This window comes from Ostrinia nubilalis, chromosome 6 (genome assembly GCF_963855985.1).
Source record: "Ostrinia nubilalis chromosome 6, ilOstNubi1.1, whole genome shotgun sequence".
NCBI lineage: Eukaryota > Metazoa > Arthropoda > Insecta > Lepidoptera > Crambidae > Ostrinia > Ostrinia nubilalis.
In genome coordinates, this window is record NC_087093.1 from 11,633,036 (window position 1) to 11,659,087 (window position 26,052).

General features: G+C 36.0%; 2 protein-coding genes and 1 long non-coding RNA gene across 6 annotated transcripts in view; 1 reads left to right on the forward strand and 2 right to left on the reverse strand.

The window, feature by feature from the left end:
- Positions 1 to 656: 656 nt before the first annotated feature.
- LOC135072967 (uncharacterized) lies at positions 657 to 3,501 on the reverse strand. The gene is made up of 4 exons (XR_010257545.1): positions 3,433 to 3,501; positions 2,791 to 2,934; positions 1,306 to 1,415; positions 657 to 799 (listed from the first exon to the last, which is right to left on the reverse strand). It is a non-coding gene; the product is annotated as an uncharacterized LOC135072967 (long non-coding RNA).
- A 17,993-nt stretch (positions 3,502 to 21,494) lies between these two features.
- LOC135072968 (uncharacterized) lies at positions 21,495 to 24,532 on the forward strand. Of its 3 annotated transcripts, XM_063966973.1 has the most exons (4): positions 21,495 to 21,890; positions 23,428 to 23,571; positions 23,926 to 24,057; positions 24,278 to 24,532. In XM_063966973.1, exons 1-4 carry the CDS (start codon positions 21,609 to 21,611, stop codon positions 24,437 to 24,439), a joined length of 720 nt encoding a protein of 239 aa, XP_063823043.1. In that variant the 5' UTR covers positions 21,495 to 21,608; the 3' UTR covers positions 24,440 to 24,532. The 3 variants fall into 3 exon arrangements, 1 of the variants encoding a protein (XP_063823043.1); XR_010257547.1 differs by lacking the exon at positions 24,278 to 24,532 and having other exon boundaries at positions 23,967 to 24,057; XR_010257546.1 differs by lacking the exons at positions 23,428 to 23,571; positions 23,926 to 24,057; positions 24,278 to 24,532 and adding an exon at positions 22,238 to 22,396.
- A 193-nt stretch (positions 24,533 to 24,725) lies between these two features.
- Positions 24,726 to 26,052, reverse strand: part of LOC135072658 (phospholipase A1) — a 54,035-nt gene continuing 52,708 nt past the window's right edge. For both annotated transcript variants that reach the window (XM_063966673.1, XM_063966674.1), the window contains exons 7-8: positions 25,435 to 25,606; positions 24,726 to 24,911 (exon numbers count right to left, since the gene is read on the reverse strand). In XM_063966673.1, coding sequence (XP_063822743.1) covers positions 24,854 to 24,911; positions 25,435 to 25,606 — 230 coding nt within the window. In that variant the 3' untranslated portion in view covers positions 24,726 to 24,853. The remainder of the gene's footprint in view (positions 24,912 to 25,434; positions 25,607 to 26,052) is intronic.

Here is a 26,052-nt window from a genome sequence, read left to right on the forward strand (position 1 = left end):
TTTAATTTTATAAGAATTCAAGACTCGTGAACAAAGATTACAAGTTTAAAAAAATGTGTGTTACTGTTAAAGAACGAAGCACCCGGGAGGGAACGGATCGTATCTGTATCAACTCGAGGCGGTCAGTAATAAGGATGTTTCCTGGGTAAAAAATCAAAAGTTTTAATTAGTCCGTGTTGAAGTTTAATCGTTTAATTCAAAAAGTATTCTTCACTTTTTCAACAATTGAAAATTTAAAGACATAACTTCAACGCACCATTACTTTGTAATTATTTGTTTGATTGAAAATTAAAAATATACGTGTCCAATATTTTCTGATATTAAAATTGAAGGACTAAGAAAAATTTTTTAGGAAACTAGCCTATTCTTTGTATAAAACTCCGTACTTATCTGCACCGTAAAATAAACGCCTTGCCTCGCGGCAAAAGGCGATACGGTGTTGATCCCTTTCCGTGTTGATAAGTGTGCTATGGACCCTTAGTGAAAATTGAGGATTAGCAGAAAAATAACAATTAGGTACTTTACAAGTTTTATTACTTCTTTAATTAATTAATGTAAAAAATACTTAGAAGTTAATAATTTATTGATAAATTATTAAACAAATTAAGTAAGTATTTATTATATTGCATTAAATAAGGCCTTAATTGCCTCATAAGTTTAAAGAACTAAATACATGATAATAAAGATAATTAGTACTTAATTGATTAATTAACTCGTAGGTATTCTTTGGGTAAGAGTGTGTCTATAGTTCATCCATATATCCCTCTTCCTGTCATCAGCTTCAGTATTTTGTCTTCCTCTAAAATATAAATAATAAACGTTTTTTAAACTAATAAAATAAAGATAGCCACTAGTTTTTGTTCAGCATATTAAAACAGGTTCAACTAATAATTTTCTGAATATTTTCTGCAAATTAAGGGCACCTTACAAACTACGCTTTTTCAGGACATGGACGCACTTTTACTGTGCTGGTTTTGATTACTTTGCTAGATAGTCATTAATTTTGCCTGAAACGCCATTGGCCTGACACGAGCGTTGACGGCGCCTGAAAAATACGTGGTTTGCATGGGTCCTAAATGGCATTCCTGAAAAATGTATGAACCACTTACTTAGGCTGAGTTGCACCACCAAACTTTAACCGTAACTATAACGATAACTGGTATTGTTTTGTATGGAGTTTGACAGATTTTTGACGTTTGTTAAAGTCAAAATAAAATGGTGCAACCCAGCCTTAGTAACTCTTTCTTTGACAAACAATAATCTTCTAAAATCAACATAGTTTCTATAGTAATAAAACTTTTCAACCTAGTCCCGTGAGGTTGGTGATGGGGACGGCGTTGTTCTTGCGATCCATCTCCAGCAGGTACCGGCCCCCCAGGAATATGGTCACCATTATAGCTCCGGTCAGAAGAGCGCTGAAAAAGGAATATTTTCAGGACTATTAATATTATTAAAAAAAACATACAACCCGGTTTCTTTACGATTACGAGATCGAATCAGAAATGAGGAGATACGAACTAAAGTCGCTGACATAGCCCGACGGTTTAGCAAGCTGAAGTGGCAGTGGGCAGGGCACATAGTATGCAGAACTAACGGCAGATGGGGCAGCAAGGTTCTGGAATGGAGGCCGCGTACCGGAAAACGCAGCGTGGGACGTCCACCCACAAGGTGGACCGACGACCTGATAAAGGTAGCAGGAAGGCGCTGGATGCAGGCCGCTACAAACCGTGCGATGTGGAAGTCATTGGGGGAGGCCTATGTTCAACAGTAGACGTCCTGTGGCTGAAATGATGATACAACCCAGTCGAGCTCACTGCGCACCTGGCAGCCGTGACGTCACATCAACACCCTGGTACGAACGGGCCGAACGCGGGGGGGTGTGCGGGTAAGTGGGAGGGAGAGTCGCATTCCAGCGAGGTGCGCAGTTAGCTCGATCGGGTTGTACCAACCGAATTGAGAACCTCCTTCTTATGTTGAAGTCAGTTAAAAATACGATAAGCTCAGTGAACAAAAATGTAAAAATACTCGTATGTAAGTATGCTTAGGTCTCGTTTCCACGCAATGTCATCCATTGCTGGACAAAGGCCTCCACCACGTATTTCCACAATGGCCGGTGCTACGCTGCTCGGATCCAGGTACTTAATTCCCTTCCTAGATCGTTGGTCAACCTACACTATGTTTTCCAATCTGTGGTCGTCACTAGAGAACATTTCTGCCTCAACGGCCATCAGTTCTACGAGGTATGTGCCCGCTCACTGCCGCTAAAGTTCGCTAACATTTAAAAGTTACTTTAAATCTTACTTACAGTCCAGCAACAACCATTATTTTTAAATCGCAACACTTTTTAAATTGTATTTGTAATGCGGTGTGAACTTTACAGTGATCGGGTATTAAATGGCTCTATAAGCAAACATCACAATATCTGTGTTGAATCGAAACATATGTATTTATCAACAAAACGTAAGAAGGATGTCTCGAGTAATATTTCGGATGCGCTATTAATAACATTGATTTATTTCTCATCGATATATAATTATTGTACATCCATAATGTCTTGTGAACGAAAAAACTGTGATTTTTTCAACATAGTCCATATTAATTTATTTTCCTTAAAATGTACCAGCCTACTTTATCTCAAATAATAGTACTTACTCGTAATTGCATAATCGATGTAGGTACCTATATTATTTTACATCCGAAGCAGACTATGTAGTATTTACTAACCTATCCCTTATTTTATTCGCTACACAGCACAATAAAATAAAATGAGTATAGGTAAGTTAAACTTACTCTAATTAAATTCTTCAGAAAAGGTAGACAGCAGTCGTGTCACCCTCGGTGGGTGCGAAGGTAGACTCCTCGGAGGCCTTAGGTTTCAAGAAGTACTTTGTGGTCCAGTAGGCACCGAAAGCTAGCATGGCAGTCACTAACAAACTGGAATAATGTTATTATTTATTTTCCACTAGAATTGCTCGTTTGCCTCCTGTCACATAAAAAAAAAACAAAAAAAAAAGAATTTTTAAAAGAAAATGTCGAGTATTCAACTGGTGACCTTTTCATAACACCTGCCAGCTTTTGCCCGTGTGAAATTCAACCTATTGCAAATCGTTATAAATTATAGACATTGAGCATATTTTGAAAGGATGATCAGGATATAATTCGACGACCACTGCAGACCACTATCAACCGTGCGATGTGGAAACCATTGGGGGAGGCCTATGTTCAGCAGTGGACGTCCTGTGGTTGAAATGATGATGATGGTCAAAAACATCTCGAGGATATTTCAGGGGTGCATTCCTATTCCTCTGCAAAACCCGTGAAAACAAACAAATGCAAATAATGCTTAATTTCGTTTCGTATTTATTAAATGAATATAGATTTTATAGATGCGAGATGATTTCACTAACAGATAGCTTTATATTAGGTACTTACTATGCGTATGCCATAATTTGTAGTCACTTTTTAAACCGTCTTTTTATGAATTTCATATTTCACGTCTTTTCTCATGGTACTTTCAAATGCTATGAAGTCATTCCTCTTCAAATAAGGGCTGTTTCACTAAAACTTAAGCTGGGTATTTCAACTTTAGTTGGGTACCCAACCTACTCATACTTACTAACTACCACTAGAATGTTTATGTTGTAATCCCCCATTATGAAGTCCATGGTTTAGGTAGGGTATCTACAATTATTTTCTACATTTTCTTTCTTGAAGAATTCAATACGATGTCTGTTCTTTACTAGTTGCCTAAAAGCTACTTTATTTATATGGATGTGTGATTTCAAAATGGCATAGATATTGCCCTAGCTTAGATATTCTGCCTGAAAAACTATTACAAACAAACTTTAATGGAAAGAGGCAGAGCTATGTGGTTTATAGGTAGGTGCATTTTTAGTTACCCAACAGAGGTGCTGATTTAATAAAATATACACAAAGTCCATGAACTCATCTATTTATTTAATAAACAAATAATTACAACTAGACGTCACTCTGCACCTCGCCTTATTCTAGACAAAACAATGCCAGTTTTTAAAACACGAAACAATTGGTCTCTAATTTGTAAACATACAACCTCGGTTCAAAGGACCGTGAGAATGTCATCAAATATGTACAGGCTGATTTTTCCAGGCATAACAAACCTTTTAACAAATTGTCAATTTTCATTTATCTGGGTTAATTAGTACGCAGAACTGACGGCCGATGAGGCAGCAAGGTTCTGGAGTGGAGGCCACGAACCAGAAAGCGCAGCGTAGGACGTCCACCCACAAGGTGGACCGACGACCTCACAAAGGTACCAGAAAGACGATGGATGTTGGATGAATGTTCTTATAATATCTTAAGTCTTCTTATATCTAAAAAGTACAATTAAATTGCCTTAAAATCTAATAAGTACAAATTTTACAAAAGATCTTATACATATTTCTAAAGGTCCAATCCAAATGCTTTATGTATACATCCAGACAAAGAATAATATACATAAAATGAAAACATATTTTGTATTTTTGAAAAATGGGAGTTTGAGGTTATGAAGTACACGACAGAAGGCTTCACTAGTCATCTAACAAAAAACTACACTGTTTCTACAAAAAAAGTAAGTATACATTTTGAGAGAGTTCTATAAGTATAAAATATTGCTATATGGAAAATGTATAATTATACAAAAATTCCCGATCGAGCAAAGACAACAAATCCTGTAGTCGTGCATCTTTGTAATATTCTAAGACTTGTTTTACGTCACAGATGACGTCACAAGCGCTACATCTGCGACGGCATTATGGTGGTGAGGGAGGCTCCCGTGGTCTTCGCCTCTGGTAGAGTCAGGAGGTATTTGGTCGTCCAGTATGCTCCGAACGCTAGCAGGCCAGTTATTAGCAAGCTGGAAAGAAAGAAAGAATACACAGCAATAACAATTATTTTGTCTATGGTCTTCATAAGTTAGTTGCATTATACCAGTCTCAAACTTCATTTCATTCACTTTGCGATAGCAAACACGGCAAAACTTCTTAAATGAGAAAAAGCCGAACGGTACAATAATTTCATAGTTCAATACTTCTTTTTTGGAAATACAATACTTATTATACAATACTTATAATATAATACGTATTCCGGTAAACTTAATATTATGTAGTAAATCAAATAGAATTAAACTACATCAATAATATGTAGTTACTAAGTTTATTAAAACTACTGTCCTTATTACACTAAACACGTCATAACACTTTATTAATACTTACAATCCAAAAGGCATTTTGACGGATGAAGCAGGGTGACTTCAGCTAACTGACCTTTCCACTGACTCCAATACACTATTGTGTCTAGCATTGTTGAAACTTTATATAGATCACCTTATTGTTAGGCTTAGTGCATACTAACTGGTAAAGTGCATGCATGAGTACATCGTTCGTTAGTTTCGATTCATATCAGCCAAATGACCTCTACACTGCAGGACAATTTTATTTGCGTTGCCCTCATCATAAATACATCATATGTATTAATGGCAAAAAAAAGAAATCTTTGAATGAACTTACCTAGATAATCCTCCATAATAGGTACGTAAAAAAAAAGATACCTGCCAACTGTAAGTACTGTACTACAGTTGTTACAACTTACGGTTGCCTTTTTGGCTTGATAATAATAACCTATGTGTGTACAGCTGTTAAAATATTAGTTTTGGAATCAAAAATAACCATCAACTGTATAATTATTTTGTTCCAGCATAGGATAGTTAATTTCAGCGTTCTGAGCCTGTAAATGGAAAGTTCACTTTCACGTTTGTGACTGAACGAAAGATACAGACAGTATTTCTATGTGTCTTTTGCTACTTATTACTCATGTGGTGTGTAGCATCCGTCATTTACTTATTTCTTTCTAAACTTTTCACGTTACTTATTTTACTACAAGGGTAATATTACTTATCTTTTTAAATCTATTATAATAATTAGTTTGCGATCGTGAGTCCTCGGTTTTATTCCTCGCCGTCTAATGTTGTATAAACAGTAACGTGTATAGTAAATTATTTGCAGCATTAAAACTATATGGTTATTAAATTAAGTTCACCTACTTTTAAACAGTTACATCATCCAAACATAGCAATGTTTTTACCCTTAACCACCTACCTGCGGTCTCAGAGACCGCAACGATTTTTCAAATTCAAAAATTTCCGCGTGTGAGTGGCGTGCGACAAAGCGCGTTCATGTACCTTTTCTACACACCATTCGGTGTCGCGCTAGTGCTCGGTGAGTGTGTACGTGCACGCGTTTGGCCAGGGTAAGTAAAATAAATTCGCCAGCGGTCTCCGTGACCGCACGTAGGTGGTTGTGTGACTTTTTATTATTACTGTTTTAGAATCAAAATGAGTAAAAATGACGAAAATATTATAAGATGGCTTCAGCAAGAAATCTCGGACGAAGATGACCTTTCTAGCGACGATTGCATCCACGTCAAACCTGATGTAAGCGTTAATCAAGAGCAGGCTGAAGAGAGTGGATCTAAATCTGAAATTGAGGGTGACGAAGACGAAAATGATGATGATGATGACTTGAAGTTCGTAAAACATGCTTTACGTATCATCCAAAAAAGAAACGCAACACGTCTTACCCATGTTTCGTGTGTAAAGTACCTATTTGTTTGGAGTGTTCGCAAAAAATGAGTTGTTACTGCCGCAAAAAAATGCATAAGTTGAGGCTTTGCAATTTTGTTATTTTTTTAATTTTTTGTTTAGTTTTTTTATTTGATTTTATTTTTAGTTTATTTAAATTATTAGAAATAAGAAAAAGAAGTGAAAAATTTAAGTATTTTAGAATAAAGATCTCATTTTCTTAGTACAGTTATTTTTGGTGCCATATTCCTTATGTCATAGATATTATTCCATTTTTATAAAACTTTTATACTACTTTTGCTAATTTGTGACGCTTAAATAAAGCAAATAGGTATAGACATGCATTTTATTTCATCGAACTTTAATTTCTTATCACAGATCCCAAAATAATCGCAATAATTTATTAGCGGTCTCTGTGACCGCACGTAGGTGGTTAAAGGACAGAAATAGGTGCTAGGTGGTTAAGGGTTAACAGAAAAATGTGTCATAAACCCTTTTAAAATTATTCATGCTTATCAAGACCTAAGGTATCTTTACATGCGTTATAAAACATCTCCTAGTTAGAATAAAATATAATTTAATGTAAAAATTACATCTCAAAAAAAATTGTAGGATTAAAAATATCCTACATACGCCTAAGTGTACGTCACCTGATATTGTAGATATATTAAAAAGTGAAGAAAGCGTTACATTAGTAAAAGTATTGTATTTTTTTTCTAATTCTTCGGAAATATTGTCACATCGATGATGGTGCAGGAAAAGTTGCAGACGTCGGAGTATAGAGTGGATTCGAAGGTGATGTTCCCGTACACAAAAGACCCACCGTAGTACTGCTGACTTAAGATGTTTATGTCAAAATAGTTTGTGTAGTTACCCTGAAAACACATAATATGTATCTATGTACAGAAGCTTTTCGTTTATCTCTTTCAGCCTACGATATAAATCATTTCATTCACGAAGACGCGCCCCACCATTCTTCCGCTAATATCTGAGTGTTATCGGTACACGCTAAATCATCCATGAGTGCAGACGCACACATGACGCTCGGATTGCTCGGATCAAAATCTCCGCATCCCGAGCTTCCCTCGACCAAAAATTGGTGGGGCGCGTCTTCGTGGATGAAACGAACTATAGTACACTGCTGGGCCTACTTGGGCTTCTTTCATACAGCCGCTGCTATCTTCTTCGATCTTTGGACTTCATCATCATCATCATTTCAGCCACAGGACGTCCACTGCTGAACATAGGCCTCCCCCAATGACTTCCACATCGCACGGTTGGTAGCGGCCTGCATCCAGCGCCTTCCTGCTACCCTTATCAGGTCGTCGGTCCACCTTGTGGGTGGACGTCCCACGCTGCGTTTTCCGGTACGTGGCCTTCATTCCAGAACCTTGCTGCCCCATCGGCCGTCAGTTCTGCGTACTATGTGCCCTGCCCACTGCCACTTCAGCTTGCTGATCCGTCGGGCTATGTCAGCGACTTTAGTTCGTTTACGGATCTCCTCATTTCTGATTCGATCTCGTAAAGAAAACCCCGAGCATAGCCCTCTCCATAGCACGCTGTGCAACTTTGAGCTTCTGTATAAGGCCTATAGGATCTTTGGACTTAAGTACCTATATTAAAATTTAAGTCAGGGTCAGGAAGGAGACTCAAAAGTTTGACTGCATGACGGACTGCATCCAAAGCTTCCTGTTACCATTATGAGGTCGTCGGTCCACCTTGTTCGTGATGTGGGTGGACGTCCTGCGCTAGTCTTGGTCATACTACTCGACAAAAATATAGGACCAACATTTTATTTCGGTCTGATATCAAATGGTTCTAAATCACCAGTCTGATTTAAACATAATTTCAAACTTTGAAGTTTAAGGCTGGGTTGCACCATCTTATTTTAACTTCGACAAACGTAAAAAATCTGTCAAACTCCATGCAAAAAGCACCGGTTATCGTCATAGATGCCGTTAAAGTTAGATGGTGGAACTCAGCCTAAATATGTCTAACATTAACAAATGAATTACGTAAATAACGCTAAATACATAACATGTAAGAAACGTTCTAATAAGTTAATGGGTGAATATCCCAAACACGTTTTTTACGCGGCGGAGGTGAGAATCGATGGGAGAAATGTAACTAGAGCGATGATTTTTTTTCTGCATATAGTTTATACAGCGTTTTACACGATAGCAAAGTCTTCAGGACAATAGGTAGTTATTTTATGTACTAAAAAAATTTTCAAAGACCCAAAATCTAATAGCGGTGGCGCGTCCTAACTCTATTTCTACTCATAAATTGTGTTATTCCTTCTTTCTCGGGGATTCTAGTAATTTAAAAATAGTATAGCCATAAAAAAACATTAAATAAGACTTCCAAATGATATGAAAGACATGTGATATTTCATATTTTAACTGTTTTAAATAGCCTTTCAAAACTGTCCCACGAAAAAAAGCAATTACAGTGGCTCAATTTCGACACTCTCTTACTTCTCCAAAGAAGCTTTGAGAGACGTAGAGTTCTTCTTCCCTGCATCACTCAACTGTGTCCTCCTGATCGGGCTATAAAGACTTGCGACTTGTGGTATTGTTTTTCCAGCAGACCCGTAAATATTTGTATCAGCGGCACAGGAATACAAAATTTTTCAATTTCGCTGGCAAGTGTATGAGTGAAAGCTACTTACTTAGATGCTAAACGATTCTTTAACATGATTAAAGTTTGGTGTTTTGTTGTATCTGCATACAGAAATTATTGATCAGAATTATAGTTTTCTTTATAATTTGAATTTTGTAACAGTTTTTCAATTCCGGTGGCGCAATTTCGGTGGCTCCGGTGGCGAATCTATTGCCGGAATTGGTCTTATTGGCTCTAGAGCATTGTACCTAGGTCTACTAAGGTCTCAGTCATAACTACAATATCGTCAGTGAATCGAAGTTGTGTGATGTACTCGCCGTATCTTGATACTGAGCTCGGTCTAGCTCAGAAGCTTGAAAAACTCCAAATGGGAGGTAGTGAAGACTTTAAGAGATTATGGTGTCTCCAACTCTGAACCCTCGCAGCAATCAGATAAGTTTCGAGTTCTGATCTTGGGGGAGGGCTGATATGATGAAGTTTTCATACAAATACTTCAGAAGTTGCATGTATCGACAGTCAATTTGACGCCATTAAAGAGACTGTAGCACAGCCCAGGTCTTGACCGAATCGAAGAAGGTACAAAAATGCCAATAATAATGACTGATTATAGTCCTCAGTCTTCTGCATAATTTGACGCGGCATTAAATATGTACGTAGTATTACGAACGTCTTTTCGAAAATGAGGTTGTCTGGGAGACTGGATTTTGGATAGCGAGAGTGTCATGTTTCAGGAAAAAGCTGCCTCACCTGACTCTGGAACATCGCCAACGTCCATTGCATTCCAGTCTCTAGCACCACCACCATGTCTTATTTTTTGGTTTATCGACCAATAAACATGGTGGTATTTAAGAGAACTTTAGTACTAGCATTCCATCTGATTTCATAAGCTCAGTTGTGATTTCATTATCTCCTGGTACATACCTTGTTGTTTTTAATAGGGCATTCTAATCTCACTCAAGCTAAAGTCTAGGATATCTTCGCTAAAGTGTCGGAATAATCTCGATCTTCAGCCTAATTACTAGTAGTGCTTCTTAATCTCTCCTAGCAGCTTAGGCATTTACCAAAATGGTTCTGCTATCCTCGTTATTCATGTTGGTATATTCAATTTGGTCCTCGCAAATACATACTTTCGATTTATTACAAAAAATCGTCTCTATAATACACTTTGTATCAGCGTGAGGACTTGGATAGCTATTTATACATCGATACTAAGCAGAATCTTAAAAACAGATGAGAATAGTCCTGAAACAGCTAAAATTTCCCTAGTCTCGTAGGTTGCAATCTATTCTGCCACTCGAGATGAAAATTCGTGGGGCTTTGGAGCTGGATTGGCACTGGTCGTGGCTTAGGCTTCATCAGTCGACAGCTTTTGAGCATCTTTTATTCGGCATTCTTCTATTTCGGTGATGACTTCTTCTTCTTCCTCGGTCCCTCACTGATGAGGATCGCAACCGCAGATAGTGTTCCTTCATAAACTGCGGTCATAAGCTGTGGTCATAAGCTGTGTGGTGATCGGAGAATGCAAATGTGATTAAATTGCCTGTTCGTCTAAAAATGATTACTACATTTTGATTTTTGCAGTACTATTAGGGTGCAGCTCAGTACGCTTTTACAGTTCTGGCATCTTTTGCTAGGCCTTCTCTCTCTATGAGGCTGGCTGGATTTAGTCCTCCGTTTCTTAATTGTACTACTTTCATCTAGCTCATTGTCGCTAGGTTTGCATAGTTTTCCGTTAAATTACCCTGTCACAAATATGTAATGTGTTAGTTCAGTAGCTGGTATAGATCTAGAAATATCTTCATACTTAATCTCCAGTTCGCATGGTCTTTAGCGAATAATTAGTTGCGTAATTCTGAGTATAGGATAGGTATGTTACCATCATGAAAACTTGGCTAGCCTGGACCAATATTTTTACTTATGGAAGATAAACCTAACACCAACCTGGGGCAGTTGGTCGCCCTCCCGGGACTAGAGTTGGTTTCTGGGTTTGAGGGTCATGTATGATGTCTTTGTGATGACTCTAGAATAACGGGGCTGTTGGCGGCTAGAGCCAGAAAGTTTTGGATTTGTTCTCTATGGAGGGATTTTGCCGTTATCACCATGCTTAGCAGGCTGGTTGGTAGTTCCAGTATGGTAGTATAATACCCGGAAAGATGCTGCAGCCCACCCTCCAGTATTTTGATTCCTTAGTCGGCTATTACGACTCACGTGGGAAGATTTGATGCTTTTTTAGGGTCACAACACAGGCCTGAATATTGTTTTTAATTATAAACATCTTTACTGGATAATAATACTTAATTGATTACAAATAAATAAGTAATTTGAGACAATCATCCGTAACATTCCGAAGTCCGCTGTATAAATAAATTTCGGTGGATTGGTTCTTAATTCCGGTGGCTCAAATACAATTTCGGTGGCTCTTGATAATTTCAAATTGATATATCTCGAGAAGTATTAATAATATTTTGATCTCTACCATATCATTGAATAATACAAGTTATTTACTATTATTTCTGCCACAAAAAAGTTTTGGAAAGTGGAAATTAAAATTCGCCACCGGAATTAGGCAAAAAACGAGTTTGTTGATATTCACCCTAATCTCGGATAATCATAATGTGAAAAAATGAGTTAACAGGTGAGTACTCGTAATATACCTTCGGGCACACGCAGTTTTTTGTCATGTTGTATGTTGCTGAGAATATAGAACTTATAAATATATGTTGACAAGGATTTTTCATTTGCAATCTTACTAAGATTTTTCCGTTGGCTCTTATTATAACTTTACCCTGAAAAATAAATATTACTTTATACTTATTACTTTAATCCAGGCCGATGTGTTAATAATAATTACTAGTTATTATTTTCCTTCCATGATTAGTTGAACCATGAAACTATAAGAAGAAACTTAGTTAACCCTCATAATTTATTATCTTACTAGCGGCCGCCCGCGACTTCGTACACGTGGATCCCGTTTTACCCCCTTCATCTATCTTACGCGGTTTAGATTTTTTCATACAAATGTTTTTTCCGGCTAATTCCCGTTCCCGTGGGAATTTTGCAATATCCTGTTGTAACTAAGCTTTAAGATTACTAAAGTACCTGCATGCCAAATTTCAAGCGTCTAACTTAAGCGGTTTAGATTTTTCATACAAAAGGATTTTCCCGCTAATTCCCGTTCTCGTGGGAATTTCGGGCTTTCCTTGTTGTAACTAAGCTTTAAGTTTACTAAGGTACCTACATGCCAAATTTCAAGCGTCTAACTTAAGCGGTTTAGATTTTTCATACAAAGGGATTTTCCCGCTAATTCCTGTTCCGTGGGAATTCCTAAGTATACTATAACCTGCCCAGGAGTATGAAGAATAATTGTACCAAGTTTCGTTAAAATCCGTCTAGTAGTTTTTGTTTCTATAAGGAACATACAGACGGACAGACAGACAGACAGACAGACAAAAATTTTACTGATTGCATTTTTGGCATCAGTATCGATCACTAATCACCCCCTGATGGTTATTTTGAAAATATATTTCATGTAGGTACAGATTTGACCTCTCTACAGATTTATTATAAGTAGGTTAGATTTCAAAAATGCTTCTGATTGAAAATATTTTTTCCTTGAGGCCTGACAGGGTGCCATTTGATTTGGCAACACATAAAATCGAAAGTTTTAGTTTTAGTGGAATTCGAACCCGCGTTCCTCGGATTTCTAGTCAGAAAGTCCGACTCGATACCAATATTATAAAGTAAGTATTTCTTAATATTTCATACTTTGGTTAAGGTTAGCTTCTCTTTAACAAGCACGTCAAATCGTATGGCGGTTCGATTAACTATAGCGTACCCCAACTCCGTACAGCTTTTAAGCTTAGGACCTTTGCATAATGCGAAGTTGGTCAAATTCATATCAAATTTACCCTGAAACAAATACACGTTATTTATTTATTTTATTATTATTAATAGTTGTTAAGAAAAACAGATTCTGATGTCTATAATAATGGATGAATAATAGCGTAGAATTTGAACATGATTGAAATCGTTAATGTTTGGATAATTATGAACTATGAAGTTACATAAATACACTCACTATTTTTTTGACATTAATTTTAATTACATTATTAATTTATTATTGGACATGATTTGTATTTATTTGTTATTGATTGATTCTGCAATTTGACTATTATTAATAAACTTATTGATAATTTCACAATTTTACATGTAATGAATATTACTTATATTTATTATTTTTATCTTACTATATATATATAGTCACATATTGAAAACGATTATATGGAAAACTGGGTTTAGCTTTTAAAAATGGTGGATTATTCTACAACTTACGTGAACATAGTAAAACTGTAATCGATTTTTAAAACACTCGCATTTAATTGATACCCATTAGTTAGATAAAAGGGATGTCACTAGCCCTGCCTCTATCGTACTTACAAAAGTTTTTTCCTGCCTGGGTTGTATACTGAATATACCAATCAAAAAAATAAATATTTTTAACATGGTAAAGAGTCCAAAGTGATACACCTTGTAAAAAATTTATACGAGTAGTAAAACCATTTGAGGTATTCAAACCATTTTTGTATAAATGATTGGCCATTTAGCTTACCTTATCTGATTGTTCCGATTGTTACTCTAAATCATGAGCAAAATTAAATAGCCTTGTTGACTCTTATAATCATATCAAATCAAAATTTATACAAAGTACATTAATTTAATTTTATAGTTTTTGACAGAGGTCTACTTTATCCGGTATTTTAGGCTGAGTTGCACCACCTAACTTTAACGGTAACTATGACGATAACCGGTGCATTTTGTATGGAGTTTGACAGATTTTTGACGTTAGTCAAAGTTAAAGTAAGATGGTGCAACCCAGCCTTAATGTGAAGTTTGACAGACCTGGTGGTCTAGACAAAGTGCAAATTATAATCGCAAACCAGTCGAAAAGTGGTCGAAAAGCCCCTTTTTTGTATGGAGTTTTGACGGATTCGATTTTCGATTCGATCAAAAAGTGCGTTTTGTCTAGGGGGGCTGACGTTTGTAGTTATTGTAAGATGGTGCAACCCAGGTTAAATGTCAATAAAGCGGTTTATTTGCTTTTCCTCTATGTTTATTTATTTTGTTGTTTACAATTTGTCAATTATTCCACGGACCAGCATGGCTGAAAGTATTTTCATTTGTTCTTGAAAAACTTAATTTCTAATGAGAGCTTTGTAGTTTATTATTAGGACCATTTTGCATAAAGTGACGACTATTCTTAAAATCTTTATTTTTAGAAACATTCTTAAAAGTTACGGGAATTAACAAAATAAAACAGTAGTTTAATGAAGATGCGTTTATGTAAATCAATAAGGACTTTAAAAATACAATAATAAATCAAAATTTTTATTCATTTCAAAATGCCAAACTAATTTTTCTGCATAACCCGAAGGTAAACTGGATGAGAATGCCTTATGGCATTAAGTTCGCCTAATGTTAATATTTTGGAATTGAAGTATAAATAAATAAATAAAGTGTAAGTAAAGCTTTTAGTCAAAAATCCGTTGATTGAAGTCAAATTCAAGTAATATTCGTAATTTAACTAAGTATTCAATTTTGTTGAACATCTTTCTTTGGAAATAATGCAACGTCGAGAATGGTGCAGGCGAAGTTGCAGACGTCCGAATAAAGGACGGTGTTGAAGGTGATGTTCCCGTAAACAAAGGATCCACTATAGTACTGTTGAACCAAACTGTTGATGTCATAAAAATTTACGAACTTACCCTGTGGACAACATTATTACTTATTAACTATGTAAAATTAATTAAGACGTGGTAGTTTAGTCTTAATTTCTTTTTGTCTTCAGCCGAATGATAATGTTATTTAATGGTGATTATTAATAAATGCATATTCGTGAACGTGCATGAGTGCAGGCGAATGAAACTCAACACGCAGTGTAACATAATTTTAAGTATTTCTCTCAAGAAGTCCGCGTGAACTCTCAGAAAAGTGCCACACCTTTTCTGAAATTCAAAGCAAGTCTCATTTGCTACGAATTTGCATTAAATACCTTTGGACACAGACAATTCTTTGTCATATTGAAAGTTGACATGAACAGGTTTCGCAAAAACATATGTTTACAAGGATTTTTCATTTGCAATCTCAATAAGCTTTTTCCGTTAGATCTTATTAAAATTTTACCCTGAAAAGAACATAATTTTACATCATTAAAGGCAAATTAACCTCTACCATAGCCTCTGCGACATCTAGTTCCTTATTTATTATGTAAATTGAAGAAGTAATCATACTTTTGTTAAAGAAACCTCTTCCTTGACAAGCACTTCAATTCGTAGGGTGGTTCCACCAATTAAAGCATAACTAAGTTCGGTACAGGTTTTGGCCTTGGGACCTTTACATAGTCCAAAATTGGTCAGGTTTAAATCAAATCTACCCTGAAACAATTACACGTCGATTAACACTTATTCGGTAATTTCTAAATAAGTTGTTTTAAAGAACACAGATTATTAAATTAGAGGCAAAAGACCAATCCCACTCTGTTTCCCACCACTGCAGCTCCGTATTTATAACCATGATCTACAAGGTGGAATTTTGTAACGCCACCTGGAGGGAAAGTACTCTTAATACTGTAGATAGAAAATTTTACTTAAAGAAAACATTCCTTTATTTTTGAAAACAAAGAGAACTGCATTCAAAGATTTTTGAAAAATTTTCGAAAATTCACTAAGTACCATACCATAAAATTTTCTGTAAATAATTAAAATTATTTAAGATTTCATGGTTTTCTTTTCATTTAATTTATCAAGTTTGTTAGAGAGATTTCATCTATAAACTTAACCCTAACGATCGATGCAATAAAAATACAGGGTGAAATTTTTAACAAATTTTAGTTGGTTCGATTCCCGTGTGTGGCATGCAAATTTTTGGAAATCTTTGAATGCAGGTCTATTTCTATTAAAAAATAAAGGAATGTTTTCTTTGAGTAAAATTTTCTATCTACAGTATTAAGAGTACTTTCCCTCCAGGTGGCATTACAAAATTCCACCCTGTATACCTACCGACCTCCAATGAAATCCATGCGGCGTGATGTGAATTTAAATACTGTCCTTTATGTAACAAAAGAATGTCCCTAACCCTACTATTACAAATCATACAGATTTCAAGTGACATACTCGTAAGTGGATACTTAAGTGAGTGTTACTTACAAAAGTTTTTTCCTGCATTGAGTTTACGCTGGTTATACAATAAATGAAAATAAATATTCTAAACATAGTATAGAACGTCCAAAGCTTCGTTTCTAAATAAAAAACTAATGGTCCTTGCTGCAAATCCCCTCTAACTGGTTTTTAAATAATTGTCAATTTCACTGAAAAGACATATCTGATTGTTCCGATTGTTAAACTAAATAATGATGCAATTATTCAAACTTCTATTGCCTTATTTAGGTAGGTACTATAGCCACCACTTACATGTTTTTGAAAATCACATTGAAAATCTATTTTTGTAACCATTTTTAAAGGTATTTTGAGTAACCATACTCAAAAACATTTTTCACTGACACTCCTAGATAGGTATAATCCTACTAATAACAAACCTGACTAAATGTGAAAATGGGAGATAAGGCAAGTTCATTGATCGACTTCCAAAAGATTTGTTCTAAATTAATTCATAACTTTGAAGATTAGCTATGGCTAGATTTATTGACTCTAGATTTAGTAGTTTAGGCCTAGTAGCTGTAGGTATAGACCACCAAAAGCACCCGACTTTTTTAGTAAAAAAACCGGCCAAGTGCGAGTCGGACTCGCGCACCGAGGGTTCCGTACCATTGATTTATGAAATTAAAATTATTATTTTTTATTTAAGTTATTAGTATGAAAGATTACGCGGTAATAAGCGGTTTACGATTTACGAGGTATTAAAAACAACTACTAACTAGATCTCGTTCAAAACAATTTTTGTTGGTAGTTTTTATAGTAATGTACATCATATGTTTTTATTAGATTTTTCATTTTCTTATTTTAGAAGTTAGAAGGGGACCAACTTTTTTCCACTTTGGAAGCGTCTGTCACGCAAACTATTCGGTTTAGAAAAAAAATGTTTTAGAAACCTCGATATCATTTTTGAAGACCTATCCATAGATACCCCTCACGTATGTGTTTGATGAAAAAAAAAATTTGTGTTTCAGTTCTAAGTATGGGGAGCCCCCAATTTTTTTTTATTTTTTTATTTTTGCATCAAAATCTTAATGCGGTTCACAGAATACATCTACTTACCAAGTTTCAACAGTATAGCTCTTATAGTTTCGGAAAAAAATGGCTGTGACATACGGACGGACAGACGGACGGACGGACGGACGGACGGACAGACAGACAGACAGACATGACGAATTTATAAGGGTTCCGTTTTTTGCCATTTGGCTACGGAACCCTAAAAAAGCTAAATCGCAAAATGCAAGCTGTTAATAACAAAATATTCTTTCTTATCGAACAATCAGGTTGATTTTACAAAATACATAATATTCATTTTTACGCATTCCTGCGTATACAGGGTGGAAACGATAAGTGATCTCACTCGATTATTTCTAAACGATACAAGATATCAAAAAACTAGTTACTGATCCTGAAAGTGCTTCATGAGCTCCATCAAACGGTATTAATAATAGGTTACAGAATAAACTGGATCTATCAGAAAATCAATGTCTCCAGCTTCCAAACATTTAGTAAAGTCACATTATTTTAAAAACTACAAATGATACCGTAAAACTGATTACTGATTCTAAAAGTGCTTCACAAGTTCTATCCAATGGTATCAATAATAGGTTACAGAATAAACTGGATCTATCAAAAAATTCAATTTTTCCTTCTTCCATACATTTAGTACTACCACAGTCAAGACACTCATGTCTTCACAATATTATAGCAAGTAAAGCCTAAAACCAATGTTTTCCATGAATAATTTTAAATAAGAATACAATTTACGAGTTGAATATTCAATGAAAAAAATTACACTTCTAATATTGTGTGTCTGGCATACATTTAGTATGGAAGCTGGAAACATTGAATTTTTCAGATAGATCCAGTTTATTCTGTAACCTATTATTGGTACCGTTTGAAAGAGCTCATGAAGCACTTTCAGGATCAGTAACCAGTTTTTCAATATCTTGTATAGTTTAGAAATAATCGAGTGAGATCACTTAACGTTTCCACCCTGTATTAAGCGTATCACAGCTTACCTAAGTAGCAGGAAGGTGCTGGAGGCGCTACCAACCGGGCAACATGGAAAGCATTGGGGAGGCCTATGTTCAGCAGTGGACATCCTATGACTGAGATGATGATGATGACAGCTTATCTCGTACCTAATTACATAAATAATTTCATTTATTAGCTTTATTCTGAGTCCAAACCTAATTCGAAGAGGATTGAGAAATAACCATCATAACAAACTGTTTATTAAAATTATTAACACAAGGTTTTTCAGGCAGTTATAGCTGTCTAAGAGTTTATTTAAAAAAAAAAGCAGATGCATTTTTTTTTATATCCTGCCACTGCACACACACAGTTTCTTAGGTCGTTAGTCCGTCGATTTGAGGAACGTGTGCTGAAACGTGGTCTCCTGAGAGGTTAATAAGGGATTGAAATGAACTGACAACATTAATACCACATATTAAATTTTATTTTAATTTATTTCAAACTTTATTGCAACAAAAGGTAAACAAAATGCTAAAAATTTCTCTAATATTTAATCTTTTGAGTCATGAACGGAGCTATAAGTTCGGTGACGCTTAAACACAAGTTATACATATATGTATTTTACATTACAGACTCCATTTAATCGTAGTATACTAAACTTATTCATTCTTCGGAAATACTGTGACATGTATAATGGAACAGCAAAAATTACACACGTCCGAGTGAAGTATAGTTTGAAAGCTCATATTCCCGTACATAAAAGCGCCTCCGTAGTACTTTTGGCTTAAACTGGACACATCATAATCGGAAGGGTAGGTACCCTGTGGAAAAAAATACAAATATAAACAAAAGAACAACTACAATTATAAGCTATCTACAAAGAACTATATTAATTTAGTAGAGACAATATTCACAAATTCCTTGAGAAAATTCCTGAACAAATATATTTCTAACTAGCTGACCCGGCGAACTCTGTTCCGCCTTAAAGGCAATAAATAAGTAATCGCAATTTTTCTTTATTTGCACACCGTTTAGACCTACCCTGGACTACGACAAACATTTTAAAACCAAAATCAGCTCAATCGGCCCAGCCGTTCTCGAGTTTTAATCAGACTAACGAACAGCAATTCATTTTTATTTATATAGATAGCTCTTACGTACAGCTGCGTTTGCGCATTCCTGACAGCTGACAGAGTGGACAACGTGTAAGGAAAGGTAGGGAAAAGTATAGCAAGCGGCTCTACAATGTTTGTGTCAAAGCTCATGCTTCTGTCAAAAGCCTTAACGAAAAGTAAAAAGTTTTAGGCTGAGTTGCACCAACTAACAGATTTTTGACCTGTGTTATAGTGCAACCCAGCCTTAGGAATATTCCATACAAAAACTAGTATAAAACCAGGAAACTCACCTTCTGAACCTGACAATTCTTTGTCATATTAAAAGCTGCCATAAATACTGGTTGCAAAAAAAAGTGCTGACAAGGATTCTTCATTTGCAATCTCAATAAAATTTTGTCGTTTGATTTTATTAAAAATTTGCCCTAAAAGTAAAATAATGAACTCAAAAAAACCTTATATAGTAGCCTCAAAACCATCATAATTTATTTAGTTATTGATACTTAACACAAATCATTTTAGCGCTCCTGCACACGACGCCGCCACCGCGCCGCCCGCGCCGCCGCGCCTTTGCACTGTTTATACGCGCCGCGTGAAGCCCGCTGCCGCGCCGCCGCCGCGCCGCGCCGTCAAAGCCAGACCGGTGAAATTATGCTTTGACGGCGCGGCGGGCTTTACGCGGTGCGTATGAACAGTGTAGGGGCGCGGCGTCGGCGCGGCGGCGGCGCGGTGGCGGCGTCGTGTGCAGGAGCGCTTATTTGACATTCAAGCTAAATAAGAACTAAATACACAAAACTAAAAAAAACTATTACTATACTATATTGATAACATGAAGATAGAACACGCTTATTCCAAACTTAATGGATATAAAATATGTTTAAAATGAATCAACGATGCATACTTTGGTTATAGTAGTAGGTTCGTGGACTACTAAATTAAAGAACACTGATCCTCCATTCGCCCGTACTTCACCTGATGTTACCTCTGTACAATTTTTAACTTTAGGCCCTTTGCATAGTTCAAATGAGTTCACTTTTAAATCAAATTTTCCCTGAAACAAAGACGATAAGACTTATCTTAATTAAAAAAATATTTCATAAGTTGTTTACATAGGTACTACCTACCTACAATGATTTCAATTATTTTACGTATTACAAAAATCATATCAGACTTTATTTTTTTCTTTTAAAACGGTACCTATATCTGAAAATTAAAGGTTCCACAGTATTTAGCTTGGTGAGTTTGGCTCTACAAAGTCTTATAGACACAGGACATAGATTTCGCATTGTGTGCCCGCAGCCAATCCGCGTTCCGCGTGCGTGTAGCCCGCGTAATAGTAAAAACCATGTATGAAATATTGAAACGCGGGCAGCCCGCATGCGCAATTTAATCTGCACGGGTGCTGAAATCCGCATGAGAGGCAAAAGGCACATATGAAGATTTGGTATTAAAATCCATTCACTTACATAAACCTTTTCTTTAATAGAATTTATGCTGGTAATAGCAATTATCATTGTAAAAAAGAATACTTTCAGCATGGCCAAGACCGCCTAATCACAAAAGAATTATTACGTGAAAACTATTGACGTTTACAACAAATACTGAAAATGCCTTTTGACTGAAATAAAGACTTATCTGATAGTTCCAATCGTTGCTCTAACTAAATGATGGGCTAAATATGCCTTGTTAATGTACATTTGTGTTAAATAATGTAACCTAACCCTGTTTCGTCTGTTTCCAATATTTTTTAAAATACCTACAGTCTACACATTTTATCTTTTGTCCCCAGAAAAGTATTAATATTGTTAAGGCACTGGTATTTCATAAAAAATCCCTGGGAGCTAACGTCCAGTAGATTTTTGTAACAAAAAATATTTAATGCATGAACACAGTTTTATAAAAAATAAAATCCGAACCCATCAATCGCAGAGATGATGACAGATGGTCTGTCACACTGTCAGTGTCACAATGGCATTTATTCAGAGCAAGTAATGGAGCACATAACCTGGTATTTGCTGGTATATCAAAGTACTCAGCAATGCCGTCCCTACGACTGCAACGACAGTGATATCTTCAGAAGGCAAAGCTGAAATGCCTTTGGAAGAAATAAAAAAATATATAAGCATATCTTTGAAATTGTTAAGTCTTGGATTAATCATAGCTGCTGGAGGATTTTGGGCTGGCGCAGGAGTGGATAGCAGGCCTAAATACAGAGATGAGCAGACCCTGGTAGCAGGAACTATTTGGAGCCAGATTTTGATCCCTATAGGCCTACTAATATCCACAATAGTGAATGAAGAGCTCGAACATTTCATACATGGATATTTCCTAGTTACTGGTTTGATTCTAAAGTTTTCTACGGGTATAGTTTTGGTTAGTAAAATACATTCAATTTATTGTAAGTTTAGTATTGATTGGGATGATTGGTGAGCCGGGGGCAGGTTTAGTTTAACAAGCCCCCAAGAGTCCAAAACGTTTATGCCAAGTTGAACAAGGCTTCCATTTTATAAGATATGTGAACTGATCATCATCATCAGTCATGATACTCCCAAGGAACTCCACAGAGCATTATCTTCCGCTTTCTTATCCAGTCACTGCCAGCTGTCTTATTAAATCTAACTGTGGAATCGCCACATTGCTTACCAAAAGGGATGCTCGTGCCTACCCTGCAGCCTCTAGTTAGCTTTTTGCTCTTTCGGCCATCCCAACTTTTGTTACAGATAACATATGAATGCCTGTCTATAGTCAGGCAAAGGCAGTCAATCAGGCAAGTATCCGACACGAATCCAAGGCGAAAGAGAGTCGTCAGGTTCGAACTGGTGTATGATAAGATTTACTTATGTATAGGAATTTTGTCCCTTTTGGCTGGTGTTTTTACTTTAACCGATTTTGTTATACTTTTGATTTAAAAGCTTAATAAATGATTCTCTTTAGTCATTTTGTTTTTATGTTAAGTCTTCATCAAAGTAAATACTGAATCCACGATTGCTTCGCTACGAAACTGCAGCCCCAGATAGTTGAAAAGGCGCATCTAAAATTTTTTTTCGGATATGAGTTAAACTTAAGGACAGCTAAGAATTATTCCATTCAAATTATTTGAACTTTTTATCACCGTTTTGATTTGATAATTGGTATTAGACGCGCCCTTATAACTATCGAGGGCAGACCTAGCTAAAAGTGGGCCAAGTTGCTGGAAGACTCATTATCTGTGTCTCAGGTCAAAATAGACTTCGGCAATTTTGATTTAGTCCAATTCATTATGTTTTAAAATTAGTCATCAAAATGTTAGCAACCACAACAATTAAATAAACAATAACAAACCCATGAAACTGACTTAGATATACCTACAAGAATTCCAAATGTGCACTTTGCAGAAAAGTATAAAAATTTTCACATGAAAAATTATTCTCTGATTTGGACAATGTATCCCAGACTAAATAGTGGGGTTAAAAGTAAATAATACAATAACAACCCATTTAGGTAATTATGTGGTTAAAAATGGATGGATGAAAATAGTAAAATTGGATGCTGCATTTAATTCTATACATTTGTATTATTTTCGTAATAAAGTATCTAGATAGGTATTTATGTTTTCCATGCGGTCACAAATATATTACAATGAATATGAAGATCTTTATCATATTCATGGTTTCCCTGACTCTACAACTTGTTAGTTTGAAGCAGGAAAAGAATTTCGTAAGTAAATGTTTTAATTGTGTGTTATCAAGATACTAGCTGTGACCGCGACTTTATACCTACGCGTGAAAATATTTTGAATAATTTTATTAAATCTCTTTTTGCAACATTTTTTTTACGTTCTGCCTTCCTCGATAAATGGTCTATCCAACGCAAAATCTTACCATTAAACAAAGATAATATGTGTGTACCTACTTAATCACTAATATTTCAGGGAAAATTCAATTTAAGACTCGATGTATTCGAAGGCTGTAAAGGACCGAAGACCAATGATTGTTGCAACATAACCATTCACCGCATTAACCAAACTGCCGTAGACTATGACGTACGCTTGAATAGGCCTATGACGTTAACTAAAGTAAGTAACTTTCATCGTGTATTAAGGGTTGTATTAACATAGTATAATAGTGAATTTAATAAATACCTCCTGAAATATTTTTTTAACAATTGAAGGGATTACCCTTGGCCCATGTTTATGTAAGTACCCACAAGGTGGATCGACGACCTCATAAAGGTACAGGAAGGCGCTGGATGCAAGCTGCTGTCTATCGGTCAGTAAGCTTATCATTGGGGGAGGCCTATGTTTAGCGGTGGGTGTCCTATGGCTGAAATGATGACGATGAAGGGACTCCCTTTTTCAAGAATTTAGCCTCAATTACTACCTAAGTTATCCCACCTATTCACTGTACCATTTTAATGAATTATTTTTTAGGGCAAAGTCACTGCCCGTTCAAATGGTAGCGACTTTTTCAGGCTGCAGTTGAAGAATCCATGCAACCATATTTTTATGAAGTCGATTTTGCAGACCGCTTTAAACATTACTCGAACATGTGTTATTAATCCGGTAAGTATTACCTACTTTCGCAACGGCATCTATATCTTTTTCTCCCTGACACCTAAAAATATCTGGCAAAATCTGGTACGCAAAACACCGTTTTAAGATGCAGCAGTTTGGCTTTTGTGTTTTCTTCAATTTTCAACGACGGACGTTGACTTTTGTATGCTGTTTTGAAGCACGTTTAAATTTGATCAAACCTATACATACATATAATTTCTTATTCTAGGGCCATTACCACATGATAGCTGATATCAACAACATCGCGCAGTCTTACTACGGGGGCTCGTTCCTCTTCGGCACTTTCCATTTTAGATCGCTCTTCTTGGCCGAAGACTGTAACTTCTCGTGCACTGACGTTGTAGTTACGTTTGTACCAAAAAAACCTTAGTGCAAATTGGGGCGAATCTATAAGTAGGGCTGAGTTGCACCAACTTACATTAACCATAACTATAACCAGTGTTTTTGTATGGAGTTTGACAGATATTTGACGCTTGTTAAAGTTGAAGTAAGAAGGTGTTACTCAGCCTAATACTAACAGAATAAATTACCCTAAAAACACTGTAGATAATAATTGAAATCATATTAATAAAGCTATTATTCAAAATCTACAGAATTCATTCTTTGTAAAAAATAGATCTTATGCATCAATACAATATACATAAATAAAACGAATGTTTGTTTATTATTTCTTTAATAAAGTTTTGCAGTATTGCTTGTGCACTTAGACAATTATAATCTATAATAAATTATTTACAACTAATAGTTAAATAACGTAATGTACTTAATTAATAAAAATATACATTTAGTCGAATGGGCAGTCCTCTTCAAAATTCAGTTTAACGCAGTACATACCACGGGAGCTGTAACAAAAATATTTGCATTATTCAAAATTAATAAAATTCCAATATGGGATAGGGCTAGCGATAATTTAAGGCGATGTTTTATGTCATTTTTATCGACAAAAATACCCCCAAAAACGTGCCCGTCAAAACTGAATTTTTAGACAAAAACTAAAATACCTACATTATTTTTTTTTAAGTTTTTTGGTCATTATTTTTCATTTTTGTCTTTTATTAATGACATATTATTGGCTTACAAATGCAATTTTTTATTTATCTGTAAGTAGGGCACATAAGAAATACAAACAATTTGTATGTAGAGTCACATAAAAATTAACCCCAGTCCAAGAGGACCCACATATGGGGGCATTTTTGTCGATAAAATTGACATCACAACATCGTCTTAAATTATCGCTAGCCCTATCCCAAGCACACTGTATATCTGATGAGATAAATGAATTTTCTGAATAGAATGGGAGCAGTCCTATTCTGCGGTAACCGCACGGCCTATGACATAGTTAGGACTTATCTTAGCGATACTCACGAAGCCGGCGTGTCTTCTCCCAACATGATGGACCGCCTGTCCAACCTGATGCCCCACTTCCCACTCTCTTTGGGGCAGGAGGTGTCACACGGCACCCCCACTAGCTTGAGCCTCCGTCGCACTGAGGCGGCGAAGTAACAGGAGCTCTTGAAGTGGCTGCATCGAGATATTCCTGTAAATAACATGTTACGTATAGTAGAAAACAGAGCAGAATAGAGAAGATACTTGTGATCGCATTTTTGATAAAAAAGCGGTTATAGGAGCGACCAACTGATGCGCCGAAATAAACATTCTTTATAATTTCTGCATGAATTGAATCGAAGAATTCGATAAGTCAACTGGTGGGACAGGTTGATTTTATTTAGCCTAGTGATAAGCAAAGTAAGCCAGTTTATTAGGGAGATCTCAACTTAATCCACTAGCTGCTACTTTTTCCTTTTAAGATCGCTAGTAATGAAATCTAAACTAGACTCACACCCCTCATCATCATTATGCCCCTTGCAGCCTGGTTGTAGCCTGCCCCCGTTGACGCAGAAATCCGCGTGGCCCACCAATCCTGTCTTCCCCAAGAACCCGGCGTTGGTGTAGATGACGTACACAACATTCACATCATCTCTC